A 17,582-nucleotide genomic window follows, 5' to 3' on the forward strand; every position below is an offset into this window, starting at 1 on the left:
TGAAACCTTTATACCAGTAGCCTGTCAAGGGGATCCATCCTTTACTAGCTGTTAAAAAATTTTAATGGAACAAAAAAGCACAGCCTTTAATGATTTATATGTAGACAACAAAGCGGGAAGGTGAAGGGAGAAACTCTTCCCAAAGCTCACTGATGAGGATGATAGTTAACATCTACTGGCAGGCCCTGCTCCCAGCCCTTTCCAGATCATCTCCCTGAATTCTCACATGAGGTATGTACTATTTATCAGTGTTTTACAGTTAAGGAAACCAAGAGACTGAAGTTACACAGCTCAAAGTCAGAGGGCTGGAAGTAAAAGAGCTAAGTAACATCAACCCTGGGAGTCTGGTTCCAGAACATGTGCTCTTAATTAGCATGCTTTACTGTACGTGTCTCTCCACCACTTTGTGTGTCTACGTAGGTATGAGTGTCTGCAACTGACTGTAGATGGAGATTCGGAAATAAAGGAAAGGAAGGGGCAAGAGGAGCAGAGGAGAACCTCAGAGCAGAATGCTCAGGAAGACAGAGTAAAGAATGGGACTCAGAGGAAAGGAAAATTACACACTGTCCTTCATTCTCTTAGCTTAGACTATAATGTGTATGTCAAATTTCTTTTTTTTTTTTTTTTTTGGTCAAATTCCTAAGAAACAGGTATAAGGTAAATGAAACAAAGGACAAAGGGGAAACATTAGGTATTAAAATTAGAATCCAGGGATGAGAAGGAATAAGGTGAGCCATATAGGGAAATTATACTCTGTATCAATCCAGTAATATTCAGAGGGGAATTGACAGCTGAGGGAAGAGGCTTTTCAGTTCATTAGCAAAGTAGATTCTAGCAGAAGACAGTCAGAATACGTGGATTGATGAAATGAACATCACAGTCACCCCAGAAGCATGATCCCAACTGTAAGCCAGTGAACTGACATTCTGGTTTATAAACTCAGTGTGTCTGCTTAGGTGAGATGCTAAAACAGCTTTTAGGTCTCTAACTGTGATAGAACACAGGGAACGGCCACATCTCTAAATGCTCAACCAAACTGGTGGAGGGCGAGTCAAATGAACTTAGCAAAAATCTTCAGATCTAATTCTAGATATAAATTAAAAAATTTCTTCTTGCCTAAACATCTTCCCCAAGTGGAACTGATGAGGGTTACGACAAATCACATTTTGATGATATTATTACTAAACTGTGAAATGGGCATGCAGCAGATAGAAAAGGGACTAAAATGAAGGGGTCACGATAAACTATAAACTAGACAATCAATCTGGAAGTAAATTAAAGTTTGGTTACAATCTGGGATAAAAACAGAGTCATGCTGAGGGGAGATAAAGGTACACGACAGGGTGCCCTTATCTTCTTGCTTTTATTTGTTTTTAAGCAACAAATATAACAAGTCAGCAAGTGTATCATTACAAGGACCAAATACAGCCTTTTTAATATGTAAACCAAACATAAAAGCAAGACATCCCTGATTTATAAATGGTTATCTTGTGCTCACTGAGTGTTGGTACAGACTAAACCAGTCATTGAGGTCTAGAACTTCTCACCAACATACTCAGTCACAGAATGGCTGTGGGAAGATTAATAAGGAGCCTGCTGCAAAAAAAGATGACATATGAAAGATTTTAAAGGTTTGCCAGATTATGAGGAACTTTTCCAAATCATACAAGTAAACTGCAGCCTCTTTCTTGGCAAGGCAAGATACTCTGCAGGAGGGCAGATCTCACAATGGACGATAGAAACAAGTAACTTAAAGTCCTTCCAAGAGACAGGTAAAAGCGATACATTTCCATGGACACTAAAATACAGACAAAAAACAAGAACCCAAAACTTTTTAAAGGATACGGTCTGTACCAGGAAACAACGTTCTTCCAGTCAACAGCTCGGCCATTATGCATCCCACTGACCAAATATCAACTGGCAAAATTAAAGAGAAATAAAAGTATATACAAAGTCACTCTTATCAAACTTGGCTACAAATGGAACTACAGCTAGGGCTGAAATACTCTAGTTAATATTTAAGGTATCTGAAGTTCAACATTCATACTCAACATTTTTATAGAAAAAAATAAGCTAAAACCTTCACCACAATTAAAGGGCTTCATAGGTGGGCTAAGTCAAAACACAGTTATGGCAAAGAGAAATAAGCTGTTCACAAAGGGGCAAAGGTTTCTTACTGGTGGAAATGGTGGATTCTCGCAAGTAATATTGAAAGTTAATATTATGAACCCAATGTCTTCAGGTAGAATATGAATATGAAAGAATACGTTCAAAATAAGTAAAAAGCCAATTAAATCACAGAGTCTGAAAAACTCTACTTTCCTTGAGCAACTGAAATATCCTCTTTTTGTATGTTTCCTGAGGGAAGAAAAACAATGTTTCCTCCTACTCCCCCATCTCCACTTCTGGGAACCCCAAATATACCTAACATGGTATCAATAAGGCACTAAGTAACCAGTTCAAGGAGTACCTGTCTGGTTGTAATGCATCCAGTTGAGCATGATCTCAGGAGCCCTGTACCACCTGGTGGCCACATAGCCTGTCATTTCATCATCTGTGTGTCGAGCCAGTCCGAAATCCAAGATCTAATGAGAGAAGAGCAGTCAGGCACTGAACAGTCCAACTCTTAAGGCTCGTAAAGCAGGGGCGGGGGGGTGGGGGGACTGTAGTGCATATTAAAAAGCAAGAGCAACAAAGCATTTGCATAACATATTTCCTGGTCCGTGCGTAGAATGCATGGGGAACACAGCAAGAACTAAAAAAATAATGAAATTACAAAAAAACAAAACAAAAATGCACTGCTTTGGCACTTATCCAAGAGCAATGAAAATATATGTTCCACACAAACATGGATATTCATAGCAGCTTCACATAGCTCTGAAGGGAAACTGAACCACTTGTGTCTATCAGTCGTTTTGTTTACTTGCCAAGTTGTTTCTGCCTCTCTTGCAATCTCATGGACTGCAGCCTGCCAGGCTCCTCAGTCCATGGTGTTTCCCAGATAAAAATACCAGGGTGGGTTGTCATTTCCTTCTCCAGGGGATCTTCCCGACCCAGACCCAGGAATCAAACCCATGTCTCCTGCACTGACAGGTGGGTTATTTATGGCTGAGATACCAAGGAAGCCCTGTCTATAAATAGGTGATAGATAAACAAACTGCAGTTCAGTCATAAAATGGATCTACTTGGCAACAAAAAGGAATAAACTACTGATACACACAATACAGATGGATCTCAATAATACTACACTAAGCAAAAGTCAGACACACACAGAAAAATACTGTATGATTCCACTTGTATGAAACTCCAGAAGAGATAAATCTACAGTGTCAGAAAGCAGACTAGTGGTCGTCTGAAGTAGGCGTAGAAGGGTGGGGACTAGCTAGGAAGGGGCACAAGGGAACTTTCTGGAGTGATGGACATGTTCTTTATCATAATTGTGCTGGTTACAGAGCTATAAAAATTTGTCACATGTACACTTAAAATGTTGCATTTTATTATAAATTTTGTTTCCAAATAATTGAGTAAAATGAGAAATGAAACAAAGAAAAAAATTCCAGAGCTGCTTGCTCTTTACAGATTCTCTCTTGTTTGAATTATTTTGAAAGAGTGGGTTTCTGCCTTTTTTTTCTCTTAGAAACTGATATAATCCCATAATTACTTCAAGAGGACTGCTTTCTTGATGTTCATACTATAATTTTCCTTTTTTTATCACTAATATATTAAATTTCTAATTTAACTTCATTTTAGAATGAAAACAAGACACCTGATACTACCTTCAATATCACTCAAACTAAAGCTTACTAAATCTCCAGTTTAAATTTCAAAGTCTAATGATATTTCCAAGGACAAGACAATATGAATTTCCAGATAAAAAGTCATGGCTTTATAAACTCATGCCCTTTATAAACTTGCCTGGCTAGTCAAACATATAATTACAAAGTGGAACAAACAATTACCAATGTCACTTTATCCTACCTTCAGCTCACAGTCTTCATTCACAGCTAGATTACTAGGTTTTAGGTCCTAGGAAGCAAGAGAGGACAGGAACAACTTTATGATGCTTGGTAAATTCTCTCCCTAAAGGTAATGATGAAGAGCTAAACATAAAAGACTTGATCCAGCTATGAACAATTTCCATTCTATAGTCACTGCTGCTGCTGCTGCTGCTGCTGCTAAGTCGCTTCAGTCGTGTCCGACTCTGTGCGACCCCATAGATGGCAGCCCACCAGGTTCCCCTGTCCCTGGGATTCTCCAGGCAAGAACACTGGAGTGGGTTGCCATTTCCTTCTCCAATGCATGAAAGTGAAAAGTGAAAGTGAAGTCGCTCAGTCATGTCTGACTCTTAGCAACCCCATGGACTGCAGCCCACCAGGCTCCTCCGTCCATGGGATTTTCCAGGCAAGAGTACTGGAGTGAGGTGCCATTGCCTTCTCTGTCTATAGTCACTACCTAGTTCTAATTAGCCTTAAATAGGTAAAACAAAACAAAACAAAAAGTCTATACATCCTCTTTCTTTAATTAGTTTAAACCTAGAGTAAAGTTTCAATCAGTCAATATTTCAATGGCTAAAATACTTAGACTAGGATCTTGCTATATCCCCACCGACCATCCCAATAATGTAATCAAAATACAATACCTACCCTGTGAATTATGTCGGCTGAATGTATATACTGTGAAAAAGCACACAAACACACAAAAATAATCAGTGAAAGAAAAAGTTATCTCCAACCTCCTATCATACTATATGACATATCTGAAGTGCATTTTTACTTTTTTATGAGTCAGTAAGAAATGTTAGGATTAAGAATAGGATTAGAAATCAGAACAAGTAATTCTCAGTAGTCTATACTCTGACCATAACTATGATTTCTATACCATCAACTCTATTCATAGAGCTGCAGTATGAGTAAAATAGAGCTTTCAACCTATTTTCTGTTGGGTGCTCTAGAGCACAGTAAGGACTCAAAGCTGCTAAATATTAAATCTGGTTTAATTTAAAAACATTGTTTATCTGCCCCTTCCACAGGGGCAGATAACCCCTTTGAGGATATTTCCCCCCCTCCCTTTAACCCTCAAGTTAACCCCTTTGAGGATATTTTCAAAGTTTCAACATGATACTCAACAGATATCAGATTACATTGAGAAATTATTATTATTGTTTAGATGTAATAATGAAGAGAACTTAACTCTCAGACATGCCTATATAGAAGTATCAAGGGGGTGGAACGATATGAGGTCTAGACTTGCCTTAAAATAATCCAGAGTTTAGGGGAGTAAGAAAGGAACAAGATGGGCTGTATGCTGGTAACTGTGGCTGCTGAGTAAACACAGGGGTTCATTATACTATGATTGTACTTGTGATTATTGTATTTGAAATCTTCCATAAGAAAAGTCTTGTTTGTTTTCCCTTAAGCCCTAAATAGAAGGGAAAGAGGGAGAATTCATTTCTGAAAATTATTAGTCTGTACCTTGAGACCTCTGAGAATCTGGTAGATAAGGAACTGAACGTGGTCATCTGTAAGCTTCTGACATTTCACGATGTTGTTCAGATCTGCTCCCATGAGGTGGGTCACCAGGTACCTAAAAATTAATGGAGAGTTACACAATAATCCAGAACCTTAAGAAAGCTCTGATCTTCATAAGACTATCAGAAGTCCACTCAATAAGTACCACAGTGACAGCTAAAAGCTTAGTAACTATTGATGGGGGGCTCATTTTCAACATCACTGTTCTAACTTTACTGCCTGTCGTCTATTTTTCTAAAAATGTTTATACTTGTTTCAACTTGCCATCTTTTCCTAGGTTCTCTAAAGACAAGAGAAAAAAAAAAAAGCAGAGACTTCCATGGTGGTGGTGGTGGTGGTGGTGGTGGCGGGGTGGCGGCTTCTCTGGTGGCTCAGTTGGTAAAGAATCTGCCTGCAATGCAGGAGACCTGGGTTTGATCCCTGGATTGGGAAGATCCCCTGGGGAAGGGCATGGCAAAACGGCATGACAACCTACTCCAGCATTCTTGTCTGGAGAATACTATGGACAGAGGAGCCTGGCGGGCTACTGTCCATTGGGTCACAAAGAGTCAGACATGACTGAATGACTAACACTTTCACACTTTCTGTGGCGGTAGAGTGGATGAAAATCTGCCTGCCGATGCAGGGGACACGAGTTGGGTCTGTGGCCCAGGAAGACCCCACATACTCTGGGCAACTAAAGCCTGTGAGCCGTAACTACCGGAGCCTGTGGGCCTAGAGCCTATGCTCCACAGCAAGAGAAACCACTACAATGAGAAGCCTGTGTATCACAACGAAGAGCAGCACCTGCTCACCACAAGTAGAGAAAGTCCTAGTGTAGCAACAAAGACCCAGTGCCACCAAAAGTAAAAATAATTATTAAAGAAAAAAAGAAAAGATGGAGATTAGAATGACATACGTGCTTGCATCAGTTTTCTTAAAAACGATATTATTGCATGAGAAATGTACACTATAACTAAATGCATGGCCATATTTTTAAGCCGACTGTTACATTTTCCAGTTCATATTTCAGGGTCTAAAATAGGAGTATCGTCAAATAAACTTATTTACAAAACAGAAACAGACTCACAGACATTAAAAACAAACTTATGATTACCAAAGGCAGGGGGGAGGGATAAATTAGGAATTTTTGGATTAGCAGATACAAACTACTATATATATCTGAATCACTTTGCTATCTACCGGAAACTAATACAACATTGTAAATTAACTACACTTTGGTTAAAAAAAATAAAAAGTATCTTTAAATTTTCAAATTATAACTCTCCTTCTGTTTTAGGAATGACTGGAAAAAGGATGCTGGCCACTGACAATATTCCTGCACTTACTTTAATGAAATATTTTATCTACAAGTAAGTCAGGCATTCTAGAACTTCTCACAGGTGCGGCGCTGGGTATTTTTTTATCCTGTCCTCACATCACAGGATTAGGGAATGATCACATTCAAGCCCAACAGGTTCACCACAGATATTCTAGATGCCCTACCCACTCGTTAGTGTATCACACTATGGGAACATAAAAACCACAGTTAGTACTAAACAAGTGGAAATTTAAAAAATTCAGTTAGGTTTTATTTATTAAAAGAATCATTATTCATTCCTGAGGCAGAATGTATATCAGCTGAGCTATTAAAAAAGAGGCTAATTTCATTTCTTTTCAATTTCTATGTTTTTTAACATGTTTTTTTGTCTGTTTGTTTTAGGCCACCACATGGCTTATGGGGATCTTAGTTCCCCAGCCAAGGACTGAACCCAGGGCCTTGGTAATGAAAGCATGGAGTCCTAACCACTGGATCACCAGCGAATTCCATTTTTATTTTTTGATAAATTTGGAAAAAAAGAAACCAAGCCAGCAATTTAAATATACTATTAATGTCTTACATGGCTATATATGTGTATGACCTGTCTTCACACACACCCCACTATATTTATTACTTTCTTTCCTCAAACAAGAATTTTTTTTTTTTTCTATTTCTTAATTTCACTGTTCGGCTATTACGGTCAGTCCACAATTTCATAAAGAGCAATAGGACTCAGCATAGATGTAACCTTAAGTAAGATTTTAGCACTTCATATATATATATTTTATTTAAAGATTCTTAATTAATCATTTATTGTATTTTTGGCTGCACTGGATCTTTGTGGCTGTGCCTGGGATTTTTCTCGCTGCAGCAAGCGAGGCCTACCCTCTTTAGTTGCGGCGTGCGGGCTTCTCACTGTGGTGGCTTCTCTTGCAGAACACGGCCCCAGAGCACAGGTTTAGTAGTTGTGGTGCACGGGCTTAGCTGTTCCGTGGCATGTGGAATCTTCCGGACCAGGGATCGAACCCATGTCCCCTGCACTGCAAGGTGGATTCTTAACCACTGGACCACCAGGGAAGTCCAGCACTTCATATTTTTAAAACTTGCATGTTTGTTTATATTGCTTTGAGGAAAGATAACTCTAAATGTCATTTAAACTATGCTGGATGTTTTGAAATGTTTTCCTCAAGGTTGTTCTGACTTAAGAGATGTTCCAAGCTCAACATAACATAACCAAAGGCATTAGTGCTTATTCTATGCCAACCACTATTTATTATGCCTGTGTCTCATACACTCTGCCCAACAACTCTGTAAGTTTGATTAGCACTACCATTTTGCAAAGGGAGAAACACAGACAAAACAAGTATATATTATCTGTTCAAGGTTAAAAGAGTGGTCATGTCAGGGCTGAATCCAAAACTGTCTGGTCTCAAAGACCACGATCTTAAATCACGGCCCATACAGCCTCCAAGTTCTTCTAGATGACACAGAATTTTAGTCAAGAGAATGATTTAAGTTTTACAAATATTGCAATATTCCATCCTAATCAATCACTGTATTTTTAATCCCAAATTGATACACAATCCAGCAAATATGAGAACACTGTGAAAAACTGGTTAATACTGTGGGAACAAGACTTCCTGCAGAAAATCTGGAATAATAGTTGCCATACTCATAATACCAATTATAAAAATTTGCAAGACTCAGGTTAAGGAAAAGGGAATCCAACTTTTGTTTTATAAGACTGTTTTGCAATAATTACATTTTATGACATTGGATAGTGAGAGGGTTATTCTTCCAATTTTCAAAAATATTGTATTTTTGAGGAGAAAAGGTAAACAGAAGAAACGCTGGTCTGTGTGATTCTAACTAGAATCTATCTTAATTTGCCTTGAAATAAAACCTAAAGATCTTAAGTCTATAATGGCAGTGCTAGTTCAGAAAGGTGTTAAGCAGTATCACCAAAGCAAACATAGTAATTTTAAGTCTAAGTATTGTGTTTAAATAGTTACCAACAAGTCAAGAAATTCTATACAGTCAGAAGACCACTGACTGCACAGCCTGAAAGAGAGTATGCTTTTGGTTGGAATATTCCACCACTATGTAATTCCCTTTAAATGCCCTTCCATCAGAGACCGCATCCATTTTATCACTAAAATTTCCAGACAGCGAGAGACTGTCAAGACATTATGTAAGTACATAAGGTTAATCAGTCTATACAGTAATAATTGTCAAACATTGCTGCTAGGCTCCAGTCAAACCAAATGAACCACATTATTCGTGGCAGACCTGTCTGGCAAGAACTAACCTAATCACTACATGTTGTTTCCACGAAGCCCAGAAGACCAATCCAAGACAACCAATTGTCAAATTCCAACTCATCACATATAGTAAGGTTTTTGAAATAAATTTTGCAACAGTGGACAAAAGCAAGTGTCATGAAAAGTTACTGAATGCTTATGGAAGACACGTCAACTTTTAAAAGTAGTGAACAAGGGAGTGCGATGGAAATGTAGGTCGGCACATTTTAAATAAGTCAGTCCCAAAGGAGCATTAATACATGCCACATAATTTCTACACTATTAGTCCCTGGGAAGCAAATTTAATTACATTTTAGTCAAGATGTGCCTATTATAGTTGGTGTTCATGCATGCATACGTGCTAAGTGGCTTCAGTCATGTCTGACCCTTTGCAACCCTATGAATTGTAGCCCACCAGGCTCCTCTGTGGGATTTTCCAGGCAGAATGCTGGAGTGGGTTGCCATGCTTTCCCTCAGGGGATCTTCCCAACCCAGGGATCAAACCTGTGTCTCTTACATCTCCTGCATTGGCAGGCATGCGCCCCCTGGGAAGCCCCACTGGTGTTCATACACTTCCAATAATTAAATCCAACCAACGCTGGAAAGCTATCTAGTTACCCCACATTTAAAAAGGAATTAAGCAAGTAGGACTTTATCAGGCTGAAGGCTGAAAATATGATTTCACAGCCCGATGATACAAATTCTGCTTGCCACTTTTCTTGGGAAGATGGTCTCCTTTAAACTGTGAAAAGCATAAATGATCATTTCTCAAAGTAAAATGTACTGTAACAACAAAAAGGCAGAACTCTACAATATGTGGTTTCCAGGACTCTAGACAGCACTCCTTTCAGGGCTTCGTTTATTAATCGCTTCTTGGAAAACATACAACTGTCAAGACTCCTACCCTACTGCCTCCACTCCCCTGCCTTTAAAGCATAATACAATCAGAAAGAACCTATGTAAAAAAAAATCTATAGTTTGGCATTTCTACTTCTGTCAGCCCTATTTGACAAAGAAATTATCAGAAAGGGAAAGAAGCATATCCATATTAAAACAAAGTATTTAAAATAATCACAAGGATTGACAATTTGTAATGACATGCTTCTGAAATACATCCAGTGATTCTTGGATGAAAACAGCAGATAGAGTGATTCTATAAAAATGAAAACTAGATCATCTCACTCTTCTCAAAAGGCTTCTCTTTCACTTAAAGACAAACTTCCTTTCAGCAGCAGATAAACCCATACACGAACCAGGATCTTGTTCCCAATAATCTGTCTCCTTTCTTCATCTGCTTCTCTCCGCTGCTCTCACTTAGCTCCACAGTGGCCTCACTCCAGCCACGCAGGCCCCCTTGCTGCAACTCCAATGCAGCACGCAGTCTTCTGCCTCAGGGCCTTTGCACTGGCTCTTCCCTCTGCCTGGAATGCTCTTCTCCCACATATCTACAAGTCTAATTTTTGTACTTCTTCAAATTTTTCCTTAAAATTCACCTTCTCAATGAGGTCTATCCTTACCACCCCTTTTAAAACTGTATCTCTCGCCGTGCTCTCACATGCCCAATAATTCCTCTTCCCTGTTCTACCTTTTCTTCTTGTGCATAGCATTATGGCCTGCTAAATGCTATCTCATTTCCTCCTTTACATGCTCATTGTTTACTGCTATCTATCTGTACAATGTTCAAGGAGGACAGGGCTCTTTTTTGTTTGTGTAGTATCTAAAGTACCTAAAAACACTGTCTAGCAGATATCAGGCACTCAATTACCACTGAATTGAATGACCCAGAACAACTCATATAGCATTACTAGTAAAACCAGGCAAGGGCATATCTTATTGAGATACTCATGCCAAAGATCTTATCTGGTAAACAGACCAGACTGTTCTAAAAGCACCAGCAGCCAGGTAGGCAGCTTAGCCAGTTTATTTCACAACAAACTACTCTCCTCATTTGAAATGGAGATTACTGAAAGGCGCCCCCTACATTACCTACAACAAACAAACCAGACTCAAAATGTTACCGTATGGTCTATATTCCAGGATAAAACAAAAAAGTTAATCAAAAGAGAATGCACCGGGCATGCATTCAAGCAACTAGATTGCCAACGAGTCATAAACTAGAAAGCACAAGGTTATTCATTCATTCAACTGCTCCATCAACAACGAGTCCTTATTGTCGAGCACTGGGAGTACCACAGTGGAAAAGATGCAGAGTTTAGACGGGAGGAAGGCATACATACACGTGCAACAGAGCGTGATTAGAGCTATAAGGGGGCGTCAAGGAGCTGGAGAACACACCAGGGAGGGCTACGACCCAGGATTATGAAGCAATTCATCAGGGAAAGTTTTCTTGAGGGTCTCAAACTGAAAGCCAGATCTTGAAGCTGCTTTACCTCTTTACAACAGCTAATCTGAGAAAAAGAGGGCATCTTACTGATTGTATCAGACAAAAATGAAACAGTATCTTCTTAAAGGATGCATAATCTGTTTAGATTTCAAAGGTGAGTCCATGACGAGACCTACATGCTCTACCAACTCTCTATGCTCATTTTAGCAGACCTCTCTGATAAGGATAAAAATTTCAAATATAACTGTCAATACAGCTAACTCATTCGTCTTTCTCCCAGATTGCTTCTGTTCCTGTATTACCTATCTTGAGCATGCAACCTATTTTCAAAGAATAAGTATTTCTGTAAGTTCAAGCCACCGGGCTAGGAATTTCTTTCAGTGATGGAGGAAAGCCCTATTTCCAAGCAGACAATGCCAATTGTCAAATTAGGAAAACAACTCTCCTCTGCTACACACATACACACATATACAAAATCAGAATTTAGTAACACAATGTTTATCCAAGAACAAAGGAAAAATTAAGGGTTATCTACTCCTTTAATTGTCTCCATTTCACAGAAATCTCTTTTTTCTGTATAATTTATACATTTCCTTCTTTGACTATCTGGAATATGTTTCAAGCTCTACACACAATCCTTACTCATCTGTTTCTTCAAATACAGTTATTACCTTCTTTAAAGGTCTTCCTCCACTAAGGTTCTCTCATGGTCTGAGATCACTTAAAACCCTGTACACTGCTATGACAGGGTACAATTTGGCCAATTTGACTTTGTCCTTTAAGTTATTGTAGGTAAGCATTTATACTTCATCTTACTATTGAGACAATATGCAACTAAAGGCCTTTAGTTTTGACATCATATCTATTCAAGAAGGATCAGCAAACATCCAAATAATAGAGCTCCAGATCAATAAAAATGTAGTTAGAGCCAAAAAGAATTAAGATATGTACAATTTTATTTGTGGTGTTAAATAGTTCAGTCCATCTCTCTCAATTTCTGAAAATGTATAACTACTAAAGACTCAACTAGAAAGAAAATAAACTCCCTGCTCTAACAATAGAGCTTACAAGCTAGAGGGAGAAGACAGAGAATAACACACACATGATGATAAAATCTGCTAAGAACAAAGTAGCATAAGGAGTAGACCCTCACAGTATAGTGCTTCAGCAAGGATGGTGAGGGGGAAAAAAGCTTCTGATGAAATGACCTTTCATAGAGTCTTGAAGGAAATGAAGGAGCCAGTCATGTGGATATATGGGGAGAGTGTTTCAAGTCAACACTAGAAACCCAGGCAAAGGTCCTACTGAGAACATGGATGTTTCTATTCAGGGAAGAACAGAGAAGCCAGAGCGGCTGGAACGGAGAGAGTGAGTGGGGAAAGTACTGGATGAGGTCAGAGAGTGTACAGGAGCAAAACTCATGCAGGATCTTTCAGAACTACCACTATTTTGTTTGGTCATTTAAATTGCTCTTCTCTCCAATTAACAAGAGTCTCAATCTATCATCAAGGATCACATCTATTTTATTTGCTGCATTCTCCAGAGAACGAATACTTAAATACAAATCTAGAAATGTCCTTTACCTATTCAGTATAATCAGCAACTTTTACACTGATACAAAAGGCTACACCTAGTGGTTGAATAATCATTTTTAGTTAGTGGAAGGTTAAATAAACTAGGTAATTATCTGTCCATTGGCTTTCACTAAAACAATGGCTGCTGACTGACCCTGTATATAGGTCTTCTGCTAAATCACAGTAGAATTGAAAATCTCACTTCCACACCTCTTTTCACCAAGAGAGATAAGGAACTGTAGCAAGGGGAGTAACAAACCCTGGATGGGAAGGTGTACAATAAGGGGGGAAATGGCAGAAAATAGTATGCAAAGACTTGGCTATTTCAAGATTCTGGATTTCTATTGGCAGGTAAATATTTGCAGAATGCATAAGGCATATACAGGGCTTCCCTTGTGGCTCAGACGGTCAAGAGTCTGGCTACAATGTGGGAGACCTGGGTTCGATCCCTGGGTCAGGAAGATCCCCTGGAGAAGGAAATGGCAATCCACTCCAGTATTCTTGCCTGGAGAATCCCAGGGACGAGGGAGCCTGGTGGGCTGCCGTCTATGGGGTCATAAAGAGTTGGACACAACTGAGTGACTTCACTAAGGCATATGCATGCCACCTCCTTCCAAATATTACCATCAAGAAGCAAACAGAAATGTCCAAATGATAGCTAATCATTAAAAATATCTAGCTATATCTTATAAAATTTTGTTATCTGTACAACCATCACATGGCAGTCAAGAACAACTCGGTGGACTCATCTTCTAACTCCACATTTTCCAAACGCCAGGTTTATCTATCAGATTCCGTAACTGAACATCCTTCTAATGATCAGAAAGAACTCACCACCTATTTATCATTCCCTTCTCAAAAGTATAGTCTTACAGATGAAAGTATGCAGGGTGCCTAAATTACCAAGAAATTTAAAATTCAGTAAAAAGTTGAAGTGTATGATAAATGAAAAGTGCTAACCGAAATGTAAAGAGACGAATACACATGATTTAAAGCCAACTGTAAATATGCAAAATAGAGATTTTAATTAGCACAGAAAATTCTTGTTCAAAATTACTGCCTGCTCTAAACATGGCAGCCTGCAGAATCATTTGAGCCTTCAGTCGGATTTGGCCAAAATACTGGGTCTTTGTTTATGCTATTTTAATGTGCATTTGAATGCGTTTAGGAAGTGCAGGTATTGTGTTGCATAACACTGAGCCCAGGTTATGCCAGTTTTCTAAAAGTATTTAAATTTGCACACTCTGCAACTGTCAGTGAAGATGTCTGACCTCTTGTGCAAATTCCGAAATGACTTTGGAAAACACTGAAATAACCACAGTCTTAAAAAAGCACTAATTTTTTTCTCAGTGATACATACATCATAAAAAGATAACAATGAAACATTTCCCAAAGATATCCTTTAGGTTCATCATTATATTTTCAGAGATTCTCTGGGATTGAAAACACTTGAGAAGTGAACCGCCCCGATTTTCATCCTTTTACAGACATTAACGGGGACCCAAAGAGGCAAAGTGACTTGTCCAGGGTCTTATAGCCGACTCTTAAACTGGCTCCAGAAGTGTCTAACTTATTTCCCCTAACAAGATTTTGATTTCATCAGGGAAAAGACCAGTGTTTCTGATTTTCCTGAGCCCTGTTCTAATACTCTGCTCAGCAAGTACTCACTCAACACACAGTACTGAGATTTGCTCCCAACAGGTGAACTAAGATCTTGCTTACAAAGAATCATGACCCAAATCACACAGTGTTGTATGTCAGTTATATCTCAATAAAGCTGGAAATTAATAAGTAAATAGAACCTCGCTACCATTAAGTAGAAAGAAAAGATTCCTGCTTGGTATTTGTCGAATAAATGAAGAAATAAATGCAACTTCTGTTCAATGGGCATGCTTATAGTCAATGGGCCTTCAAATGGATAAAGAGCCAACAGGCCCTACAATGGATAAAACTTAACCTCTCAATGACACAGGAAAAACAGGCTCATAATCCAATTTCATATGCCTGAGAGAGGCAAAATACAGTATTAGCCCAGGTCAAGAAATCAATACCTTTCTTAAAAAAAAGAAAAAAAGCAATCCTCATCACACCTAACATTTTGAGCTAGAGTTCAATTCTGATTCAGATGTTTTCCAAGTATATTATTAATACTTTAGCAATTTTTCCACACATAGAATATAGAAAATCATCATTCCTAGGGCAGTGAGAATACACTGTAACGTATTATAATGGTATGACATTATACATTTGTCTTAATCCATAGAAAGTACAATACTAAGAGTGACTCCTACAATAAACTATGAACTCTGGGTAATTATGATGTGTCAAATAGCTTCATTCTTGGTAAAAAAAAAATATATTTTTTTACATATATCATTCTTGTTGAGTGATGTTGATAATGGGGAAAGCTCTCAATTTTGTGGTAAAGCTAAAGCTGCTCTAAAAAATTAATTCTTCAAAAAAGTAAAAATTAATAAATGTAAAAAAAAAAAAAGCAGCACTGCAATATTCCCTTTTCCAAGCACAGTCTACAGCAGGACTCAACAACTTGTAACTCACGTGCTCCTGAGTTGCAAGGGCACGGGGGGGGCATCCCGTAAGGAGGCTTTATAGTAATGTCAAGCAGGGCTCAGGAAGCACAGATGTTCTTAGTTATTACCTTTTTTCCCCCTCCTTTGCTTGAGTCTCAAACTTTCATCAGCAGGATCAAAGTTAATGTGGGTGGGAGTTCTTGCACTTAGACCAGATTCCCCTTTTCTCATCGTCTACTCTCAGTCAAATCACATTCCAACTAACCTCAAGTGGTGGGAAATTTTTTGTTATCTTTCCTCCTTCTCTATTTAATATTCTACATTTCTTTTCCCCTTTCATTAGACAGAACACACAAGCTCAAACATAGTATATCCCCCCCACCCACCAAGCTTGCTCTCTGGGAAATGGGCACCTGGCCTAGGATAAGGGAAGGAGAAAGGGACTCAGGATGGGTGGAGTTAAGTTCATCCTCGGCATCAACAGAGAGCAGAGGCTGTGGGCGGGCAGCCAGGATCTGCAGTTTCTCACAACAGTCATCCTTTCCAGTAATACCAAAATTTCAGTAAGACAGAATGTGTAACTCTGAATTCAAGGTGTTCCTTCCCTCTTATGGTATAGCATATCTGTGAATGGGGACTGGAGGGAGGTATGCTAATTCAGATTTCGGGAAAGGAGCAATGGAGAACTCACGCAGGTGCGACTCCCACAATACCTTCTAGAATCTATCGTGCATTCACACACGTGCAACCTGGGCATGTGAGAGCATTACTGCCCCATGTGAGGGCACCCTTGCCAGTGGAGTCAGGAGCCGGTAAGTAAATGCTCCCATCTGAGCGGCCTTCCATACAGCTTTCTCCAAGACCTTGGTAATTCTCATCCCAGCTGCCCACAATGGTGACCAACTTAATAATGTATCCTCATAGCAGCTTTCTCTCCCTCCCTGTTTCATTCTCCCTAGACGCTGACTACCGGTTCCTGACAATCTCAGGCCCTGCTTTCCAGGTGTCCCAGGCTAAAACAATAGAGATGGTCACAAAACTGGGACAATCAGCACTATCTATCAGCTGTCTAAACTCGCGACGCTGGCCCCTTGCCCCTGAACAGAAATACAGTACCTCGAAGATCAGCATGTATTTCCCATAGGGTAAAAGAAATGGAAGAAACCATATGGAACGGGGCTCCACTACACTTCCTGATGTAAACATGTCCTTTTTAAAGCTAGGACAGACGATTTGAGAATAAAAATGACGCTCAAAACTCCCTATACTCTTCACCATGGAATTCTTGTCAGAACCCACCACTGTCTCTCCAAATAGGGCACAACGTGCCTGAGATGATGAAAATACGAATATATATCACCCAAATACACTCTTCTGTATCCATCCCCCATCCCCGAGAAGAGCTGGGTGACAGGAATAAGGAATCTAAATCTAATACTGTAAAGTGGTTCAGGAGTAAAAATGGGCTGGTAATCTTCAAACTCTAGCTGAGGAAGGCAAACACAAGAGATTCACTCACACATCATTGAATTCCTCCAGAGACCTCGCAGGTGTGAAAACATCCAACAGACCAATCACCTGTAATAAAACACAAAAATCAAACAGTAAATAAATATTGAACTTATCCACCAGGTCTCAGTTGTTTTAATAGGAAATAATTCTTATTAAATCCTGCTCCTAGTTCAGCAATGTCACATCCTCATATACTTAATGACTCCAATTCATTTTTAACCCAAACTATGATTTTGCTTCTTACTTGTCAAACATCACTTTTCATAATAAACCATTAAAATCTTCATGTCTTTAGAATTTAGTCACATGTAGCCATTAGCTTATCAGGAAGCAAAGAGATTTAGGACTCAGCTTACACAGGCACTAACAGTTTAACGATTATCAGAAAACAGTTGTGCTTCTACAGCTGTTGCTATAGTATCATTTTTCTTTTAAAAATATTATTCTTCAATAAAAATTACTATATAATCTTCAAAACTGACATTTTAAAGCC

The 17,582-nt window shown here is 39.0% G+C and overlaps 1 protein-coding gene across 3 annotated transcripts in view; it reads right to left on the reverse strand.

Annotated features, from left to right (window-relative positions):
- MAPK14 (mitogen-activated protein kinase 14) overlaps positions 1–17,582 on the reverse strand; it is a 72,969-nt gene that overhangs the window by 23,065 nt on the left and 32,322 nt on the right. For all 3 annotated transcript variants that reach the window (XM_018038791.1, XM_018038792.1, XM_018038793.1), the window contains exons 3-8: positions 17,097–17,155; positions 5,472–5,583; positions 4,644–4,673; positions 3,979–4,026; positions 2,471–2,585; positions 1,846–1,917 (exon numbers count right to left, since the gene is read on the reverse strand). In XM_018038791.1, the coding sequence (XP_017894280.1) occupies positions 1,846–1,917; positions 2,471–2,585; positions 3,979–4,026; positions 4,644–4,673; positions 5,472–5,583; positions 17,097–17,155 (436 nt within the window). The remainder of the gene's footprint in view (positions 1–1,845; positions 1,918–2,470; positions 2,586–3,978; positions 4,027–4,643; positions 4,674–5,471; positions 5,584–17,096; positions 17,156–17,582) is intronic.

This window comes from Capra hircus, chromosome 23 (assembly GCF_001704415.2).
Source record: "Capra hircus breed San Clemente chromosome 23, ASM170441v1, whole genome shotgun sequence".
In the NCBI taxonomy this organism is placed as follows: Eukaryota; Metazoa; Chordata; class Mammalia; order Artiodactyla; family Bovidae; genus Capra; species Capra hircus.